At 44.5% G+C, this 21243-nt stretch overlaps 1 protein-coding gene across 2 annotated transcripts in view; it reads right to left on the reverse strand.

The window, feature by feature from the left end:
• Positions 1-349: 349 nt before the first annotated feature.
• Positions 350-21243, reverse strand: part of LOC142557422 (phosphatidylinositol-3,5-bisphosphate 3-phosphatase MTMR14-like) — a 40697-nt gene continuing 19803 nt past the window's right edge. The window contains exons 12-20 of one of the 2 annotated variants that reach the window (XM_075669259.1): positions 20990-21053; positions 19751-19913; positions 19330-19366; positions 18481-18545; positions 18330-18388; positions 12524-12659; positions 8629-8808; positions 6957-7064; positions 350-3862 (exon numbers count right to left, since the gene is read on the reverse strand). In XM_075669259.1, the coding sequence (XP_075525374.1) occupies positions 3664-3862; positions 6957-7064; positions 8629-8808; positions 12524-12659; positions 18330-18388; positions 18481-18545; positions 19330-19366; positions 19751-19913; positions 20990-21053 (1011 nt within the window). In that variant the 3' untranslated portion in view covers positions 350-3663. The remainder of the gene's footprint in view (positions 3863-6956; positions 7065-8628; positions 8809-12523; positions 12660-18329; positions 18389-18480; positions 18546-19329; positions 19367-19750; positions 19914-20989; positions 21054-21243) is intronic. The other variant, XM_075669260.1, reaches the window with a different exon arrangement.

Consider the following 21243-nt stretch of genomic DNA (forward strand, 5'->3'; position numbering starts at 1 on the left):
CTATGAGAGGGCTTGTGAGGTGCTCAAATGTCACACGAAAAATGGCACAGCTAGCAACCAACTCTGGCAGCAGCTGCATTGCAGCGCTCGGACCAACCGTAAAAGCACAAATACAACACTTCCGTTTGTCTCTTAATGAAAGCCGTCATTGGTCTCGGCTTTAATCCCGTCCCATTTCCATCTGTGCCAACAAATCCTTGAAACCCTAATCTTCTTTAATGAAGCTATGGCCGGGTATTCCTCAACACTAGCCCCATTGTAAACCAGCAACAGAACGTAGCCAAAATGACAATGGACAGCGGTTTTGCTGTGTCTGATGCGGAATTGCTAAAACTTGCGAAGATATCTCTTGTTTTTTTTTTTGTTTTTTTTTTACTACGAGCCTGAGAGGACACCTCAATTTATGTTCATAGCCATGCTTCAAAGATAATGTGGCACTTTATTTTCCTCTGATTTCGTAATTCAAAATATGGTCAGCTTAATTGAGTGACTTGGTTTTACGGGAGAGCCAACCTCTCAAATGTCCTAGAATAGAATACAGACATGTGTGCACTAAATGTGTGTGTGCGTGAGGGGAGGGGGGAGCATTCGAGGAATTGAAAGGCGCAATGAGCAGAAAAATGCGGTCCATTGCTACTTATACGCTTGCATGGTTCGATACTTTTGCAAGTTGCCATTGGCCGAGATCTCATGGTCCTGCAAGGACTTTAGCACTTTATGCAACTGCATCACACAGTGCTAATGGAAAACATCTTGAGCCTACAACCATGACTGCATCCCATACTGTAAGTTTGTGACATAATCCTTATATATTACATTACAATTTCTGAATTGTCAAAAAGTCGATGCCCCTGTCCCTTGCGTCATATTTGTGCAAATACGATGTACTTCCGGTATCGAAATGGCAGTGTATGAAAACGTGCAACACGAATGAAAATGATGATGGTCACAGATTCGCTGCAGGAAAGACTGCACCAACATAGCAGCAGCGACACCTGTGAACGTGAAATGTGCATAACAAACACGCGATGATTGGCGGTAAACCATGATTCTCTGGCACTGCACCTAATCAAAAGGGCCCCTTTATGGAAGCAAGATTTGTATGGACCCATAAACGTCTGTCAAGGCAACATGGCAAACAACAGGTGTGCAGCATTTGTCGAAAGCTTAGAAGCCGCTGCACGCGCCAAGCTGGCTCCTGGATGTAACTTCTGCTTATTACCCACTCCATGTGCAGCTTTGAACTGGAGTAGTTGGCATGCTCATCGCGACAACTGCTCAGCAATGAGAAGTACCTCGGGAGAGATTGAACCACTCCAGCGCTTCCAGGTGTGTGCTGAGCAGTCACTGAACTTCAGTAACGCCCTCTGGCGATGCCTGAAAAAATTAGTAGCTTGGCAATGCCACTCAAACCAACAGCCCTTGAACTTCAGTAATGTTCCTTGGCGACGCTCGCGATAAAGAGTGACTTCAAGAACGCCACTCCTCTCTAAAGAATTCATGCGTGCACTCTCCAGAACACCCCTCAACAATGTATCCAAGAGAGTAGTAGCTTTGAGAAATACCACACCAACCTATAGCAGATGCACTGCATGATGTTCATGGGTGATGTTTGTGATGCATAGTAGCTTTGGAAGCACAAATTCATTATAAAGCCTTCAAATACATGCACACTTTATGTAGTTCAAGAAGTTTCCTCAGCAATTTCTACCAAATATAAGTGGCTTGAGAAATACCACTCCTCTCCAGTTCATTCAAGTGGACATTGTGTGTGCTCTGCGACGAAACTGTAGCTAAGCAATTGCTGAGAGGCATTTATGATGATCGACGGCTAGCTTAGCCTAGAAGTGGCACTGCAATCCACTCTCATCAGTAGACAGCAGACACTCCATATGAAAAAAAAACAAAAAAAAAAACAGGGATCTCGTGACGACAACTCTAGTCACATGTGCAGCGGCTTCAAAATTTTCGGCAAGTGCTGTACCCATGTTAAGAAACACGAAGATGCCAAACGGGACAGGAAGGCTCCTATGGAGTGGGGGAGGGGGGCATTTCAAAACACACTCGAGGACATATCACACCTTCACCCGGACCGCACTGGAAGACATGTGCGACACACACGGGCTCATCCAGCATTGGAACACCTCCTTCGAGAATCACACGCTGTAGGCTCAGGCTTACGGCAGACAGCCCGAAGCCGGGCAACACTTTGGCACTCGTCAACAGTCCTCGAGATAAACACAAACAAGGGAATTGCATTGCTGTTACATACAATACTCTGAGCAAAAACAGCATCGTGGTCTTCGAAACGAGAAAGCCGACGGGCACACTGCCCGTTTCGAGTCACGGCCCCGACTCTATCGGCCCTTGCACACTTTTATTAACGCAACTAGTATACTTGCACAGCTGAAGACAGCCCGGCAGAGACAATCATGTGATAAAAAGAAGAAATCCTACAAAACTCGTTCATGTACAAAGGGAAGAACTTTTCTGGCACATTCTGTGTACATGCGCAAGCATGCGAGCACACTTTTGTTCAAACTTGTAACACCCTACATCGCACCCAGGTGGCAGCCACTTATTACAAGCAGTAGACAGTGGAACTTCACTGAGATAGCGCAACACTACGGCAGACATCGCACACCATTACTGGCACGAATGTTTGCACGGCAGCAAACTGGGGCGCACCAACTGTGCTAAACACATGTGACACTAATGCCATAACTCGAGAAATGTAAACAATAAAGAAAAACACGCACTTTCAGAATAGCGAGCATTCTCAAGATGGTGGTTACCATGACCTTTGCATTGTCTGGCAAAAAAAAAAAAAAGTTAGAAAACACGCGAGGAAAAACTATATAAATTGCACCTGCTTAATTAAGAACCCATCTTTGGCATGTACAACTAAGTGGTCTATAAACACTTCTCGATGATGCATACTCGTGTCACATATAAACTGATAACCTCGAGCAGCATTGAAGGCAAAAGCCAAAGAAAATTATTTCAACTTCCAGTGATGAGAACAATTTCATGCAAAGCAACTTATGTTGTCCGCTGCTGAAAACAGAAACAGACACCCACAACCGTTCTGGCTATTCTTGTCCGAGATGTACAGGTTGCATCTTCCAAGTCTATCTTTCTCACCCGCAGACTGCTCGAAAGAACTGGAATGGTGGTCCACACGTCACGCTATTGTACATTTCTCAAAACTCTGCCTATTCAATGCTTTGCAGCTGGCTGAAAGCCTTGACCGTAGACTGCAACCTGTGCGCTGCTATCCACGGACCAGTCCACGGGGAGCAATCAATGCGCTGCTATTCGCGTATTGCAGCCAAAGCTATAAGAACAACGTATCGCTTCACTGTCCTTACATGAGAAACACGCACACACACATGCGTGCACAGGCCACCTTTAAGGACTGTCCTTCCTTACTGCAGGAATTGTACAAGGTGGTCTGCACGTCACTCCGCAGGTTCGCATATGGAAGATCCCCGTTTGCTTCTCAGAAGCTCAAATGACGAACAGCTGTCTGCACACTGTGCTGTCCAACCATTTTAGCGCATCCTCCATTCCCGTGTGTAGCCGCGGACAGCGTGCGTCAGAACCCATTACATTCCCAAGTGGAATGTCTTCCCACTGCGTGTCTTCACTGAGTGCCAGGCCCTAGGAGTAGAAGCTTTGTAAAACTCTGCTGATGCCGTCTGTCCTTGGAGTGGCGAGCCTGTCTGCCACAATGCTCAGGTAGATGTTGCTCACAATGCGACGAACCTCCGTCAACCGGTCGCGGCGACGTTGCAGGAACTTGCTGCGTGGTAACGTCCGGTCTGGAAGATCTGCGGGTGCATCTTGGTGACGGCTGCTTCTGGAAGGTGAACAAAGAAAGGATGCCGAAGCTTACAAACAGGCACTCTGTGGCACTCTTTGCAAACAGCTGCATTACATGTGAGGTAATGGCATGTAATCTGAAAGAAGATCCTTAGCCTGCGTGCTGAACAATAAACAAGGCCTATAGGAAACCAGCGCAAGCCAGGAGGCGCTACAACAGTACAAGCGTGCAACTAAAATATGTTGACACCGCCCCATAGGGATGCCACAAATACGCAGCACAGTTCGAACGATTACACATGTGCCTGCATCAACGCTTGGTAACACCTGATACGTCCAGCCAAGCTCTGTCCATCCCCATGCGTGCATCGACGAGCGCTTGCATTCCTACATTCTGGTTTCCCGGTGCCCAATCAGGTCAGACACTGTACACATGGCCTCAAGATAAGCAGTGAATTTGCTGATGTGAAATCGCAGTACACGCTACTGAAAACTGTTCCCCCTGCCCATTAAGCTGCGTGCTATGGCGCTGCTTGTGGCATGCAAAGTTTCAGAGCTGGGTGGCCATAAGATGTCTCAAGACCTAGTGAGCGAAGGCCTAATTGCCAAGGTATCTGTCATAAAACTGTTGCACTCAGAGACGCAAAAGCGGCTGCACAGGCAACAGACCCCCACGGCAAGCACTGCTGCTGTGTTGTTCAAAGTGAACAACTATGAACACTTGTCGCAGACAGCTAAGTTGGTGCGTGCAAAGGCGACAGGTGCACATGGCAAACAGAAAAGCGTGCAGAAAAGAAGGAAACAGAAAGCGACATGGAAGTGTGGCCCCGGCTGAGCGCTCCAACAACAAGTCGTGACGGCAGTCTGCAGAAACGCAGCCCGACTATGAATGAAAAGATCTTTGTTAAATTAGATACCTATGCTGTGCTACATCCATACGACTTCACCTGACTTCACTTAACTTGGTCCTAATCAAACCGGATATCTTTTACATATGCCTTGATCTAAGTAATGCTGGTGTTATTGCATGCCACACCAGTGGAATGCGCTTTCCGTGGATGGGAACCGAATCCATGACCTTGGGATGAGCAGCACAGTCGCTAGGCCAACTTAGTAACATGAGAGTAAGGAAGAAAGGTAGCGCACAAAAAGGAAACAACATAGGAAGCAGAGCACAAGAAAACCAAGGACTGGAGAGTGGCAAGCAGAAACTACGTTGCAGAGGAGAATGAAGATGAAGGATTGTGATTGTTGCTTAGAGTCCATATGAAGAAAGGGCAAAGACAAGAATGGAAAGGGAAACTTGGAGGAAAGGGGAGGTGGATACGCAAGCATGCTTTCTCACACCTTGAAGGGGGAGCACAAGACGCCAAAGACAAAAGGTAGGAAACGCACAGGACAGTGTTGAACTCACAAATAACTTTGTTAGAAGGCATACACAAACTTATGTACTACGTCCCATACCCACGTGCTCTCCCATCGATGGCGTCATTATCAGTGCGCAGGCAAAATGCAAAACCCTGTAATCTAATGCTACACTATGAGGCAGCTTAAAAATGCTAATTCACTGTCATACAAATTAAATGAAGGCATGCTTACACAACACAATACTTTTTTTCCTGACATCATCATCATCATCATCATCATCATCCTATTCATGTCCACTGCAGGATGGAGGCCGCTCCCTACAATCTCCAATTACTCCTGCTCTGCGCCAACCGATTCCAACTAGCACCCGCAAATTTCCTAATTTCGTCGCACCATCTAGTCTTCTGCCGTCCTCTACTGCGCTTCCCTTCTCTTGGTACCCATTCTGTCACCCTAATGGTCCAAAAGTTATCTAGTCTATGCATTAAATGACCTGCCCAGCACCATTTTTTTCTCTTAATGTCTATTAGAATATCGTCCATACCCGTTTGCTCTCTGATACAAACCGTTCTCTTTCTGTCTCTTAAAGTTATGCCTAGCATTCTTCGTTCCATCACTATTTGCGCGGTCCTTAACTTGTTCTCAAGCTTCTTTGTCAGCCTCCAAGTCTCTGCGCCATATATCAGCACCAGTAAAATGCAATGATTGTATACTCTCCTTTTCAATGATAACGGTAAGCTCCCAGTCAGGAGCTCACGATGTCTGCCGTATGCGATCCAACCCATTTTTATTCTTAAGTGAACTTCCTTCTCATGGTCAGGGTTCCCTGTGATTAATTGACCTAGGTAAACGTACTCCACAAACTCTCTAGAGGCTGACTTGTGATCTTGAACTCTTGTTCCCTTGCCAGGTTATTTATCATTATCTTTGTCTTATATAGTAGGCCTCAATAATCTCTCTCGTAACCTGATTGCTATGCGTGGAAAGTATTGTGGTGTCTTCATAGATTGGAGTGCGCCCATGCTCAGAGTAATGCCGCGCAACATGCGAGTAGGCATTAGCCGTTAGCGAGTGCGTATGCTCTGACAATCTAATGTTCAGGCATCGACCTGTTTGGCCGACATAGACGTGACCACAGGAAAATGGAAGCTCGTAAACAACTCTCATTCTACATTGCACAGGCGGGGACGTGTGCTTAACAGTGCAGCCTTTCCATTTTCCATTTACCTGTTTCCATTTTCCTACGGTCACGTCTATATCGACCAAACAGGTCGATGCCTGAACATTAGGTTGTCAGAGCATAGGCACTTGCTAACAGGTAATGCCTACTTGCATGTCGCATGGCATTACTCTGAGCATGGGTCCACTCCAATTTATGAAGACACCACAATAGTTTCCGCGCATAGGATCCGACTACGAGGGAGATTATTGAGGCCTACTATATCAGAAAGAAAGGATCACATTGTGTAAGCATGCCTTCATCAAATCTGCATGACAGCGAACTTGAGTTTTTAAACTGCCTCATAGTGTAGCATTAGATTACAGGGTTTTATGCTTTGCCTGTGCACTGATAATGACGTCATCGATGGGAGAGCATGTGGGTAATGGCTGTAGCACATAAGTTCGTGTATGCCTTCTAATAAAGTTGTGAGTTCAGCGCTGTCTTGTGCGTTTCCTGTCTTCGTCGTCTTGAACTGCCCCTTCAAGATGTTCTACCAGCACCGACTCGCCCAAATGTTGATTCTACTACAGTGCTTTCTCACAGGCTACTCCGGCTGCTTGAGGAATTCCGGTTGAGCTCCCAAGCCGTGGGAGAGTCTCGGGCAGACGTGGAGCTCCGGACAGAGCCCGTCCCGTTGATGATCTGCCAACTGGCAAGGCAAGAAATGGGGGGAGACGGGGGAAAGGGCATGGACAAAAAAGCGAACCAGTTCAAGGAATGCTGGCAGGCAACAATGAAGCTGTGCAGAATGGGGGGGGAAAAAAAGCTAAAGGCTCTCTGCAATAAGCTGCAACTGAAATGACTCGCAATAGCAAGTTCAGGTGTCTCTTGCACATGGTGCCACTGACGTACAGGGTCTTGCTCATCAATAACGCACTGTACGTGCACATTGATAAGCTTGGGTAAGTATGCACCTGGTGAATGATCAACCAATTAAAATTTGAATGATGGCTGTTGCTTCCCACATTTTGGTGCACACCTTTCTTTTTGTATCTTCTTTTTATGCGTGATTAGACATATGACAAACAAGAGGCTTCAGACAAGATGACAAACCACTGCAAACACGAAGTTTAACTTGCTATCACAAGTAAAAAAGAAGGGACAACTGGACACAAGCTTTCTTTCACAAATGTGTCATCTGTAGTGCACAAAGCTAGCACAAGATCTCAATGAGTTCACCCTCACCTGCCCTTTGCCATACAACCACCATTGAGCCAAACGACGCAAACTATTATTTAACACATGGAGTGCAGAACTGTTTAGGACTTGCTAGATATGGCGCATGAAAAAGACGTATCTTCTGAACCTTTCTCATTTTTCTTCCTCTTGCTTCTTTAATCTCTTTCAAGGAATTTGGTATTCCTCTTTATTTAGTTGCCAGAACTGTTAGTGCAATGGCTACACAGGTTCCAAAACTCACTGATGTAATTAAAAGGAGAAAGCTTGGCTGGTTGGTAGTTACAAGTGCACATCATGGTTCATAACATTAAACAGATATGACACAGGAAGAAAAGCGCCTGAAAGATGCACAATTCTTCCGACAAAAGCTACCGTAGATGAAAGACTCGAACAAAAGAAAAACAAGAACAACAGGGGCTCATTAAACCAGAAAACATCGTGATCAAAGCGGAAATGTGGTCCTGGTAATAAGAACTACGTATCGGCACTTTCATAGTGAATTCCTTTTTCGCCTTTTCCGTTCAGCACTGGGACTGTTACGTCCGAGCAATCACTCTCGGGGACACGATCACTTTCGCAATACTTCATGCAGCTCTGCACTGTTGCCTTATCTTTGCACAGTGCCAGGAACACTGTCAGCTGCATGCTTTGGCGCATTCGGCACAAAATCTAGTGAAAGTGATTGTATCCCCAAAGGTGGGCGCTTGAGAATTAAAAACTAGATCCTAGTGCTTCATGTGCCATAATTGGGACATGATTATGAGGCATGCCGTGGTGAGGGCGCTCAAGATTAATTTTCACCACCTGGGATTCTTTAATGTGCACCCAAATGCACAGTACGCTGACGTCTTTGCATTTCACCCTCCTCGAAATGCCACCGCAGCGGCTGGGATTCGATGAACCCTCAGGCTCAGCAGCACAACGCATAAGCCGCTATGCCGCTGCGGCGGGCGACTGCTTGAGAATACTGAACCTAGTAACCTATGATGCATAAGCAGTGACAGTCCTGCGGGAAGATATATCAAGTGCCTTACCTGCCGGCGCTGACTGAAGAGGAACTCTCAGACCGATGGCGCAACGACGTAGGCACCGCCATAGGGCTGCTGGGTGGCACGGAGCCTCGGCCATTGGTCACTGTACTGGCCGCACTTTCGCTGCTGTTTGTCATCGTAGGAGGAGTGGCAGCTCCATTTGTACCGGGGCACACGTAGTTCCTGCAGACAACATGGCCTTATAAACAGGCTGCAGCAAACCTTGCAGCTCTCTATCACTAAGCTAAATATTAATGCTATTAGATTCTGGGGTTTTACAAGCCAACCCACAATGTGATTATGAGGCACGCCGTAGTGGAGGACTGCAAATTAATTATGACCATCTGGTTTTGTTTAACGTACACCCAACACACAGTACACCAGCGTTTTCACATTCCACCCCCAGTTAAGTATGGCCACCGCAGACAGAATTGAACTCGTGACCCTGAGCTCAGCAGCGCAATGCAATAGTGACTAGGCGGCCACGGTGGGTCAACTCCATCACTTGTCTGTTCTGTTTAGGTATCGCTTTTATTTCATGTATTTTTATGTTCTTGTTTGCATCCTGAAAAAAAAAACTCATTTCTGAAAATTATAGTGCCAACTTCAACTCTGATGCCACTTCAGCTCTGAGGGTAAATAACCAAATAAAAGCAGTACAGTGGCTATAACGAGTCGTACAGTGCTGGATAACCACAAATTAAATTAGCATGGATCACGGCACTATAGATTCAACAGGAGAACAGAAAGTTGGGCAAGTTGGCACTGCTTCCCACTGTGAGTTGCACGAAAAACACACAGAAAAGAAAGCAAGACCCACACAGGAGCATATAATTCAACAAATATTTTCAAACATGCCATATTTTTCACAGATACACATTTTATAACATAGGACAGGCTTGTGTTTTTGACCAGTGAACCAAGACACAGTGGGCCTCTTTGATTTCCCCCTTTTGAATACCCATGAAGCTGCCAGAGTTTCACACCCGGACATTCATTTCTTTTTTTCTCTAGCTGTTACACGCACTGTGTGGTAGACTTCCACTGTGTGTTCGCCTTTCTCGGTTTGGGCAGTTCTGGCTACCCGTGGGCTACCACATGCTGCCAGGACAATTTTGGTCTGACAGCTCTCCAGAAGTTCTCTGGTTAGCAGACGACAAAAAGAAGTCATGAGTGCTCCTTGCCATTTTTGTGAGGACACAATGGATTGTGCAACATGGACACTTCATTACTTTTACCTTGCTCAGCTAACTGGCAATAGTTGCCATCGGTTTTCATTATCTTCTAAGGCCTGTTTCGCCTTGCTAGATGGTTTTCTTGCTTTCTGATGAAAAGCATGCGATGCAATCATGCATGCTATGTGTCATGCCTGGCAGGTTGTAGATGCTCATTCTCACACATTGTGGTGCCTTTCAGGTTTAATTTTCTGTGTTGGTACAGTAAAACCTCGTTAAACCATACCCTCTTAAACAGTAGTTTCGTTTTGAAAGTAGTAAAGTCAAATCCCCGACTCAGCGGCCATTGAACATAACATGTTTTATATCCACATAAACCGTACCAGCTTATTGCATACATATTGGTTAACAAGTAGTGTTTCCACTTTTCGTCACACAAACACGGCGGTCCGTCGTCTCCATGGGGCGGCCTGGCAGAACAACAAGCCTCAGAGATTGGAACAATGGCCTCCAAGCGCCCTGTGCGTTTGTGCATGAAGCCACATCAACATCATTTCAGCGGCGTGCCAGAGAGCGTTGTGGCGTCACGCAAGGGAAGACTGTCATGTCATGCGGAAGCTAGGATAAAAACGACGCCGGATGCTCAGCATAGAAGAAAAATTAGACATTGTTCGTGCTATCAAACGTGACACGAAGTCGGCGCTGGCAAGCGACAGGGATCTGCTGTTGACTACGGTGTGTGGCATTTGGAATGCGAAGTTGCTCAGCAGAGCTCCTGTGACCGCGAAGAGATGTCGGCTGCAAGGTTCGACTTTTTGCAATCACTGCCTCTGTTTTGCCAAAGTGTCGCCTAGCAACAGTGATAAGGATGACACGGAGAGCGACAGCACAGGCGATTCAGGCCTGACATTGGCAGAAGCTGCGCGTTGCGCCAGCCTCACGAATGCAATCATCGCAACAAGAACAACACCCCCCAATGAAAAAGGCGCCCTGTGACTTCTGCAGCACTACTGCGCGCATGCATGGAGGAGAATACGTAACGCCAATGAGGAATCTGCCATGCAAGTGTTTGCCGAGAAGAGGGGGCTAGCTGAAAAGCTGCTTCATAGCGTCAGTAAGTTTGAGGCCACTGTCGTCGCTGCTAGGCCGCCGCGGCCTATCAGCGAACACTTTTGTTGCGCGAAGTGAACAAATACTGCATGTTTTGCCCCCCTTTCATCGCACTCCCTCTCTGAGTTCCATTTTTTTACAGGTAAGTGGTTGATCTCATGCTATTTCGGTTAAACAAAACTACCGTTTAGTACATACTTTTTCCTAGCTCTGGCCAACTACGGTTTAACGCCGTTTCACTGTATTCCTTCTCATATCTCTTGCGTTTATGTGGTGGTTGTATTTTTCTTTCCTGCAGTTAGCAAAGACAGTGTAGCAGTCGCATCTAGCCAGTGTTTGCTCTATAAGATGTTTGAGGGCTTAAATGGCAACAAAACCCTTGTGTACCAGCTAGGCCGTCGACGTTAACTGAATTCTGAATTCTGGGGTTTTACGAGCCAAAACCACGATTTGATTATGAGGCACGTTGTAGTGGGGCACTCCGAATTAGTTTTGATCACCAGGGGATCTTTACCGTGCTCCCTATGCATAAGACACAGGAGTTTTTGTATTTTGCCCCCATCAAAATGTGGCAGCAGCGGCCAGAAATTGATTCTGCGACCTTGTACTTAGCAGCGCAACACCATAGCCACTAAGCGACCACTGTGGGTAGCCCGCCGATGTTAAATGAAATGCATTGATTGAGTAATGGCCCAGCTGGTCTATTCGTAAATTCGATTATTGCTCTCATGTTCGATACTGTTTTTCGTGGGAAGCTGAATTTTCGGTGGGTCCCCGACAACGTCTGAGTGCATTTTCATGCGCCAGCTGCAACGCCAGTTCCTTCAGCACAGGGACCAGAAGAGAAGCACCATTTGCCGAAATGACTTTCTAAAATCGAAGCCCAAGAATGTCAGCACGAAAGTTTATACATATGAAGGTAAATCGCGCTGATTGTGTGCTTTTGCATTTTTGTCAAATGATGACAGAATGCCAACTCATTAACACCAGTGGGCTACGTGATCGCTTTTGGGGATACAATCACTTTTGTGAGATTTCGCCTCTTGATACTGGATGCTTCGAAGAGCGTTAGTTGCACTTTGAAAAGATAGTGAACTTGGCACTGCGTGCATCTTGTGCCGAGTCGTGCGAACTCTCGTGAAAGTGATGCTACGTAACATATTGCCAAGCGGGCAATGCACAAATGGACAGACTATAACGAGTGTGCGGACCACTGTTACATATTCCACTAGCATGATTATGTTTATCCTGGCCAGCTGTTCCAGCATTTGAGCGTGTAACCTTCAGGTAACTTTGGTTTGTCTTGCAATCCCAGGCCGCATAACACATTGACATTGCTTCCCGTTAAAACCGCAACTAGCTGCCGTCTGGCCAAAAGTCTTGCTGCCAGAACTCCAAAAATCAAAGAGGACCAGTAAGCATGCCGACTGCGCAAGAAACTTTGAAGAAATGGGCAAACAGCAGCCTAAATTCTGATCACAACATGACCGGCGCAACTTGAGAAGAGAGCGAGTTAGTTTTTTCTAAGTGGAACACTCCAGGAAGTGTGGTACTACTGTTGCTTACAGTGAATTCACAGTGAACATAGGCGAGAAGGAGGCACATCAACTTGCCCGTTGCTCAAAGGGTACTCGTCGCCGGAGTCCACGGGCACTGGAAAGTACATCGGCGGCACATCTTGGCTCCAGCCGCTCGTTGAGCTGCTGCAGCTGCTGTTGAGGCTCGTGTTGCTACCACGCATCTCCTCCTCTGCGCACGGAAAACTCGAAACACTGCACTCTCTCACTTTTCAACAATAAGAGGCAGGTTAGAAAAAGTTCCCAGGAACGACGCTCGTTGGTCCCCAAAACAAGGAACAGTTGATTTTGGGTTTAAAAAGAGAGAAAACATAAAAGGTGAAGGGCAGAGAGGTTAACAAGATTACTGTAGTTATTCGATTATAAGGCAGTCACAATTATGGGACAAGGGTGTAGTTGGGGGGCACACCGAGAAAAAGAACTTCAGTATTCGCTCTAACATAAAGCGATACAGAGTAGCCGATGGATTACCGAGACTTGATGGGGTTTGCCTGAATTACTGAACAATTGGAAAACCCTGGAGTAATCAGAACAGTCAGTCAGCGTTATATGCTAATTTTGTCTTCAAGTTTGATTCACACCCGAAGAAAATTTTTAAATTCTCGATGCGTGTTACACACGCAAAAATATGGTACAGCTTCACCTGCCAAGGCTTAATAGCTCATACAATTTGCACTGCAGTCTGAAATTTGAACTTCTGTGCTGCTGCCACCATATTGGAAGTATAGTAGCTGAATATACGAGCCTCGCATAAATTACGGGAGGTGACTCTCAAATCAAATCAAATCAAATCAAGAAGTCTTTATTGAGTAACACAAACAAAATGTATACACAGATATTTGGACCGATAGCCAATGAGGCTAGTAAGCGGTCCAATACAAAATAACATATAGGACAGCAATCACAAACACATTGAAGAAAAACTAACTTTGTAGCCTTGCTTCCATTCCCAAAAAATGTTTCTTGCATGTCAGTTTGAAATTCCTAGCTTGCTTTACTTCAATTGGCAACGAGTTCCAAATTTTCGCTCCTGTAAATTCTATTCGTCTTTCTCCGTACGCATTATGGCAAATAGGAAGGTTAAAATTGCCATTGCTGGCTTGTCTAGTGTTGCGGACGGGAATACTGAATGCACCAAGAGGTAAGGGGTAGTTGGTATTTATAATATTATTAACCATAAGAGCTATTTTGTAATCGCGTAAGGTTGTGAATGACATGATTTGCATTGCGTCAAAAATGTTATTGTTAGAACTATTCGAAGAAGGTAATCCCATGGTTTTCAAGGCACGTTTTTGTAGTCTTAGCAATGGTGTTAAATACGTTTTGTATGTGATTCCCCATGATTCACTGCAATAACTGAGATGACTGTGACATAATGAAAAATACAGTGATCTAAGAATAGCAGGTGGAAAGTGCCGCCGTGCCTTAGACAAGGTAAAACAACCGTACGCAACCTTTTTACACACACTGTGCACCTGTTCCTTCCAAGACAAGTGGCAGTCGAACATGACCCCTAAATATTTAAAAGAAGACACACTATCAATAACATTGTTGTCAACACATATAGAAAAATCACTTAATTCAATACACTTTTGTTTTGAACGAAAAATAACATATTTAGTTTTTTCAGTGTTTAAAGTTAGATGATTATTACGAAACCAGGTCGAGATACGTTGGAGTTCATTGTTAATAGGATTTTCTATTGATTCAAGTGAGTTGCCAGTAAAGATAAGTGCAGTGTCATCCGCATACATCAAAATTTGAGAACACTGTATTGCATTGGGGAGGTCATTAATAAAGAGCGAAAATAAAAGCGGTCCCAGAACTGACCCCTGGGGTACACCACACGTAACAGTTTGGTATGCAGACTTGAACTGTTTGAGGACAACTTGCTGCTGTCGTGAAGAAAGATAACTTTTAAAGAATTCAAGGGCCCCGCTACGCACACCATATGCTTCCAGTTTCATTAAAAGAATGGAGTGTGAAACTGTGTCGAAAGCTTTTTTGATGTCTATAAATACGCTTACAGCAACATTATGGTTATGAAGAGCAGATAGGATAAGCTGTGATAGAGTAACTACAGCCGTGGACGTGGACCTGCTAGAAACAAATCCGTGTTGCTGAGGACAAATAATATGATTAACATCAAGAAAGGTTTTCAGTTGGAAAGCTATTAATTTTTCAAAAATGGTATTGACGACACTCAGTACAGATATTGGCCTGTAACTAGACGGGTTGTTAGGGTCACCAGTTTTAAATATCGGAACAACTTTTGCAACTTTTAAAGTATCGGGGTATAAGCTAGAGTGTATCGCATGATTGAATATTCTGCACAAAGGAACACAAAACAAATCAATGTTGTCCTTGATTACCTTAGCCATTATGCCGTCTGGCCCGGCCGCTTTATTCGTGGGCATGTTCGCCACAACACTTGCAACTTCATCGCTAGTAATGTTCGAAAAACTGAATTCATTATTAATACATCGAGGTATGTCGGATGTCACTGAAGCTAAGGGAGTAGGTTGCGCACTGTTCTGACCGTATGTTGTGAAGAACTGATTAAACTGGTCTGCAGTCTCTATTGACAAGTTGACAGGAACAATCTGTTTTCTTTTAGCTGTTCCCGTAACTTCTCCTACAATCTTCCATACTTGCTTTGTGTCATTTCCTTGACGATTAACCAAATTAGTATAATACAATTTCTTTGATTTTCTCATCAGCGCCACGGATTTGTTTCTGTAATACTTAAACTGTTTCAAGTAATAAGCATTTGTTCTGTTGTTTTTGAGCTTATTATAGTATGAATCCTTCTTTTTCAATACTGTGAGTATTTCCTCAGTAATCCAAGGACATATGGCATGTTTGTAGTTGCGCCGAGGAAACTTCAGTGTTGACTTAGTAATTACATCGGAAACAGCAGATACGAAGTTAGCAAATTCTGTGTGAACGTCACTGTGACACAGATTTTCGAAATGAATAGATTCGAGCAAACGCCTGACATGCGCGTAGTCCACCCGTGAAAATACATTGGTATGGGTAGGGCAAATACAATCGATACCCGACCGTGGCAGAAACAGAAAAGTTGAACAGTGATCAGCAATGTTTTGGTTACAAACACCAGCGCAGGCATCCATATCACGGTTACATAAGATGTGATCAATAATTGTTGCAGACTGATGTGTAATTCTAGTGGGCACATTGATAACATTCTTGAGGTTGAACGATTCCAGTAAGAAAATATAATCTGGACAGTCATCCTTTAATAAGTCGATATTGAAATCACCAACTATTGCTAACTGATTATTAAAAGACATCAGAGGAACCAGAATGGACTCCATATCAGATATGAACTGACTTGTGCACGTGTTTGGCGGACGATATACCACGCCTATTACGACGTCTGTCTTAAGGCGAATAAAAAGTGCTTCTGTGGTATTAGAGCTCAGAGAGGAATCCGAGAGCTGTTGATAATCTATGCCGTTTTTTATAAAAAGAGCAACGCCACCCCCTCGTGCGGTGCTATCTCTTGGTAAAGATAGCGTTGTGTAACCCGGTATGTACGGTATTTCTCCTTTCTTAAGCCAGGTTTCAGTTACAGCGATAAGATCATACTGGAAAGAATGTTGCGATAAATGTACAGTGAGTTGGTCTAAATTTTTATTTATGCTGCGGACATTGCAATGAAAAATGGAAAGGTTTTCGCTCTCGTGCCACTTAGCACTGATTTCCTCGACGGAAAAGGCCATGTTTCTAGACTACCTGAGCAAGATCAGCGTCACAGGTTATATGTAGAACATGCGAGGTATCTGTCTTGCGCATCAGGATCTTGCCATCTGATACCCATGCGTGTTTCCACTGTTTTTCCTTTTTGGCTTTCCGTGCTTTACCTAGCAAAATTTTGTTTGCCGGGCACAAATGTTCGTTGATGAACACGGGATTTTCGTGATCGTCAAAGCTCAGAAGTGTAGTGTTCAGCCGTTGCTTTTTCGCTGTTTTCAGAATGCTGTCTCTCACTTTCCTGGAAGCAAACTTAACAATGATGTTGGGTTCGTCCTTGTTTTTTGAGGGCACACAATGGATAGCTTCAACATCGGATTCATCGAACTTGGTGCTCAAGAGATGACAGATCGATGTCATCACTGAAATCAGATTTTCAGTGGGTGCTGGAGGGATGCCTTTGATTTCAAGGTTATTTCTTCTACTGTACTGCTGCAGTTCAGTCAATTCGTGCCTGAGAGTTTTCACTTCATTTGTGAGTCGGTTGTTTTCTTTTTTCATTTCCAGGTTTACGTTTTTCACGTCAGACAGGGTCTTTTTGAGCTCAAAGATCTCTGTTCTAAATTTTTCGAACTTTTCATTGATAAAGCCCATTGAAGTTTTGACAGATTCCATTTCAGATTCAATCACATGCTTTATATCTTGCTTTAGTTCACTTTGCTTAGAGTTAAACTGTGCACTCAAGTCAGTCATAGCCTTTACAAGTTCTTTTATAGTTGAAGGAGGCTTATCACCCATGCTGGACACAAACACGAACGGAGCAATCCAGTAGCCTAAGATCGATGTAATCAAAGATACAGGAGACGAAGGAGTCTGGGAAAAAAACCCTCACCTTATATTTGAATAAACAGGGTAACTGTCCAGTTGGCTACTTTGCACTGGTAGATGGAGTAAGGGCAGAAAAGATGAGGAGCAAGGAAGATCAAGAAAATCTGTCGGCACAAGCACAGCAAAAGCATCTGACAGTGACTATAGCTTCTTATTCAGTCACGACACTCTTTAAAAAAAAAGGAAGAAGAAGAAGCAGCGGTTTTAGAGCAACTCTGGCTAATGTTGGCTGGGTCCAGGGTCCGAGAATAGCTTTCTGTAACGAGATGATTCTCGAGCTTGTGGAGCGGAGCACGGCGCTGAATACCTTTCTTTGTGCACCGAAATGAAGACAGTGTAACACAGAAGGTGCGCCAATAGCCTCTTTGCACCCACAGAGTTAAACGTGATGGAAGGAGTGAATGCCGCTCCAATTGGCAGATGACAAACGAGGGTTACCTCCCGTCGTGGTAAGCGGTGCGGGAGGCAGAGCTTTAGATGGGGACTCGGGTAACAAAGACGCTGGTTCCCGAAGTGTGACTTTGGGTTTACCGTTTTCAAGGCAAACAATGGGGCTACGAGATGTGCCGTAGTGCCGGAATCCAGATTAATTTCGACCACCTGGTGGGTTTCTTCTGAAGTCCACTGAAACTTGAAAGGGAAGAGTGAAAGTGCTCGGGGGCAGTATGCCGCACCCACTGAGACACCTCGGCAGGTGCAACAAGTTGAAATATCAAATATAACACCAAGAAAAAAAAATTTGACACCATTGAAAACTGTACAGTCAAACCTCGAAATAACAAACACAGATATAATAAAAATATAAGATCTATTTTACTGCGACCAGCGTGCAATGAATATATGCTTTATATTGACGGTACTGTTGTGTTTGATAAGACTTCGCTACAGCAAAGTTTGAGCGTTTTTTGTATTCTATGTACTATCCTTTATAACGGATCAGTTATGAACATTGTTTCTGACGCTACGCTACGCCTACACCCCCCCCCCCCCCCATGCCATCAAACCAACTTCAGCAATCGCTACCTCTCGTGGCCACAACTAGGCCCACGATTTCCTCAAAACAAAGAAACAAGGACAAGATAAAGCTGCCATAATACCTGAGACAATAACACTGTAAATATTCCAAGTCATCGCTTACCCTTGAAACATCACAAAAAACCCCCATTTCAGATGAATTATGCCCACTTGAGGTGGTGATGAGCTGTAATAGCAAAGTGCCTGGTTGCTCTTGACTTACCCAGAAATATGCTTTCAAGGTTGCTCTCCGACGTGTTTCTCCTTTCCCTTGGCACTTTTCTGCAAGTATTATGAAAGCAGGCAGTGAGATGTTAAACCGTCATTATGCCAAACAGAACACTGCGTCTGTCACCCGAAGTGAAAGCCCTTACAGTGAGAGTACGGAGAACTCTTCTGTGTCGAGGTGCTTGAGCATGTTGAAGCAGAAATAGAAAATCTGGAAATTAATGGCAAAAGCAGTCAGGCCTGGATACCATAGCAAATGTTCACAAACGGAACATGCAAGTTAAACCCTCTAATGGCCAACGCATCATATATGTTATGCCGAGTTGGACACCTCAACATTCTGATTTAAGCACAAGAAACTTGATACACAGCCTATAGTTGTAGCATTCTTGATAAACTGGAGAAAGTTTTTAGTTATGAAGAGCTCAGTAAACAGATTAGTAATTACTGTATTCATAAAGTTTTAACTGAAAGTATGTTTTTTGTACAAATGTATTTTCCATAGCCAGAAATAACGGTGGACAGGTTGTTATAATTTTCCATGGTGTAGAACTGTGTTTCGGCATTACAAGTTTAAAAGCAATGGCTGTTTAGCCTAAACAGAGACAACAGACGTGGATCTTGACGAAGCGGTGTTAACTTTCAATTTGTCTTTTGATTTGGTGCGAGTTTTGTTACTCTAGGACTTCAGCACCTCTTTTATCATCATTAAAATTTCGTTGAAACTTCGTGCTGCATATGCCTGGTTCATGCCTCTCGTGTCTGCTCGTGCTACACTACTTGCTTTCATAAAACAACGGCTAGGCTCAACTTATGCATTGCTGAAGTTCAGAAAATGCAAACCAGGTAGAATGCAGTAAGTTCACTAACACGAATGGTTGGTGCGCAAAAATATGAGTGAAATGCTTAATGCAGCAAATCTCTCTGCACAGCCAAGGCTGTATCTAAACTAACAGGTAACAAAATGTGCTAATTGGTGCTTGAGGATAACCCACCTCTTCTCCTTTGCTTAACCGGTCACGCAAATCGTGGCTGCAACAAAAAGAAGGAACGAAGTGTCGAGTAAAATACATGTTCAGAGCCACGCTGCTCAACTTCGCTTAACACTTCTGCCCACACCACCTTGAAACTAAACAATGAGTCAGTTTGTGTTCTACAGCTACTACAAATCCATTTATGCTCACACTACCACAACACGAATGCAGCATCCTACTTCTTTATGATAATGTAAGGCAATTTGGATATACTAAGGCTGCCTGCTAAAAGTATGCAGGTTGCACTAAACACAGTGTTGCCAACACTCCCAATATTATTTGAGAGCACTCATCCTTACGTCCCCTCTCCCCGCCTCCCTTTGCCCCAAGCCTAGTCTTAGCAGGCTTGTAGTTTTGATAAAGTCCAGGGATGCTGACCCACCAGAAGAGGAACCAGTCGTAGGCGACCGTGAGATAGGCCATCTCGAGGGGCGACAGGTTCGGGTGGATCTTGTTGTCCGCCCATAGCGAGAGCCGCAGCAGCGAGATGAACAGGGGCGTTCGGTCCCAGCCGGAGATACAGTGCACCAAGAGCCCTGACGTGCCTGCATTGCGACGGCGGGGAACACACAGCAGCTTTTGCAGGCAGCACATGTTGCGTAATCAACTTGCAACGTTTGCAAAACAGCGTAGGCATCATTGCAAAACATTGTTACGGGGTGGTGAGGATGCATGCAAGAGAAGTCAAAACTTCCCTGAAAGATACGCAGTTCACCAACATTGGCAAATAAAAAACTCACTCGGTGAACTCGTGCACTTGCTAACCCATTTTACTAGATAGCTCCCCAATAGGGGCCCGCTCATTTGGCAAGCTTTTCTTTGGCGACTTGAACAGATGTTTGTAAAGGTACAAAAGAGCCTTTCCATTAATCTCAAACGTTTTCAAGGTTCTGTCTGTAGCCTGGCTCGAATCGAAAAAGAAAAGCTGTAAATCTTTCATCGCATCACCAGCAAGATTTCTTGTACAAGTGGAGCTTACGTTGTACAGTGCACATGAAACAAGAGTGCAGTGCCGTACTTACTTTATTTTAACACGCTCGCGATCACATTGTGCGCCCATGTTTTTACGGCCAGCAATTTAATGCCCTCTACTGTAATGCTTAGGCTCGATTTTCATGCTTACAATGTGTGAAATGATAACACCTTTCATTGTTCCCCTACTAGGTTTTCATAGTGGTTTGCTCTCACATGTTAAATATACTGCACTCAAACCATAGTGGACTGGGCGTCACCAATTGGACAACATCTGTTGGTGGTGTCCAAAGCAAACAAGCTTTCAGCCCTTGCAGTATGGCAAAGTATGGCCTTCGAGATGGGGAGCACGGCTCCGAGAAAGAGGCATGCGACTTGGATACCAGCTCTTGAAGTTTTTGTTCTGTTAGACGGTTCTAACGTGCGTCACACATCAGTGAATTTTTTTCCGGAAAGACAGGGTTTGTTAGAATAGAGTTAGAAAAAATGGCAAGCGGCAACACATCCTCAACTAAAACTGCCAGCTATGCAGTGTCCTCTGCTAAATGCGCAAAGTTTAACAGCAAAACACGCAAGAGCGGAATACAACTGCTCGCAGTACGATAATGCAGCACTCATGACACGTAGCATTTCAAAAGGCACAGCTCACCATCAAAAGTATATTTCAGAAGGAGTTTAAGGTAATTTCTGGTAAGCACCACGACGTCCCATGTCTGAAAAAAAAGAAAAATTCAGTCAGTAAAAGGACTAATTGACACAGCGGCAACAAAATGTGAAAGCAGGAAACCCTAATGCACAACTTTTCTAAAAGAATGTTTCAAGTTAGGTATGTGGGATACACGCAATGACCTTTGCCTCACTGTTTTTTTTTTCTTTCTGTTTTTCTGAAAGGCCATACATAAG

This window comes from Dermacentor variabilis, chromosome 9 (assembly GCF_050947875.1).
Source record: "Dermacentor variabilis isolate Ectoservices chromosome 9, ASM5094787v1, whole genome shotgun sequence".
Lineage (NCBI taxonomy): Eukaryota > Metazoa > Arthropoda > Arachnida > Ixodida > Ixodidae > Dermacentor > Dermacentor variabilis.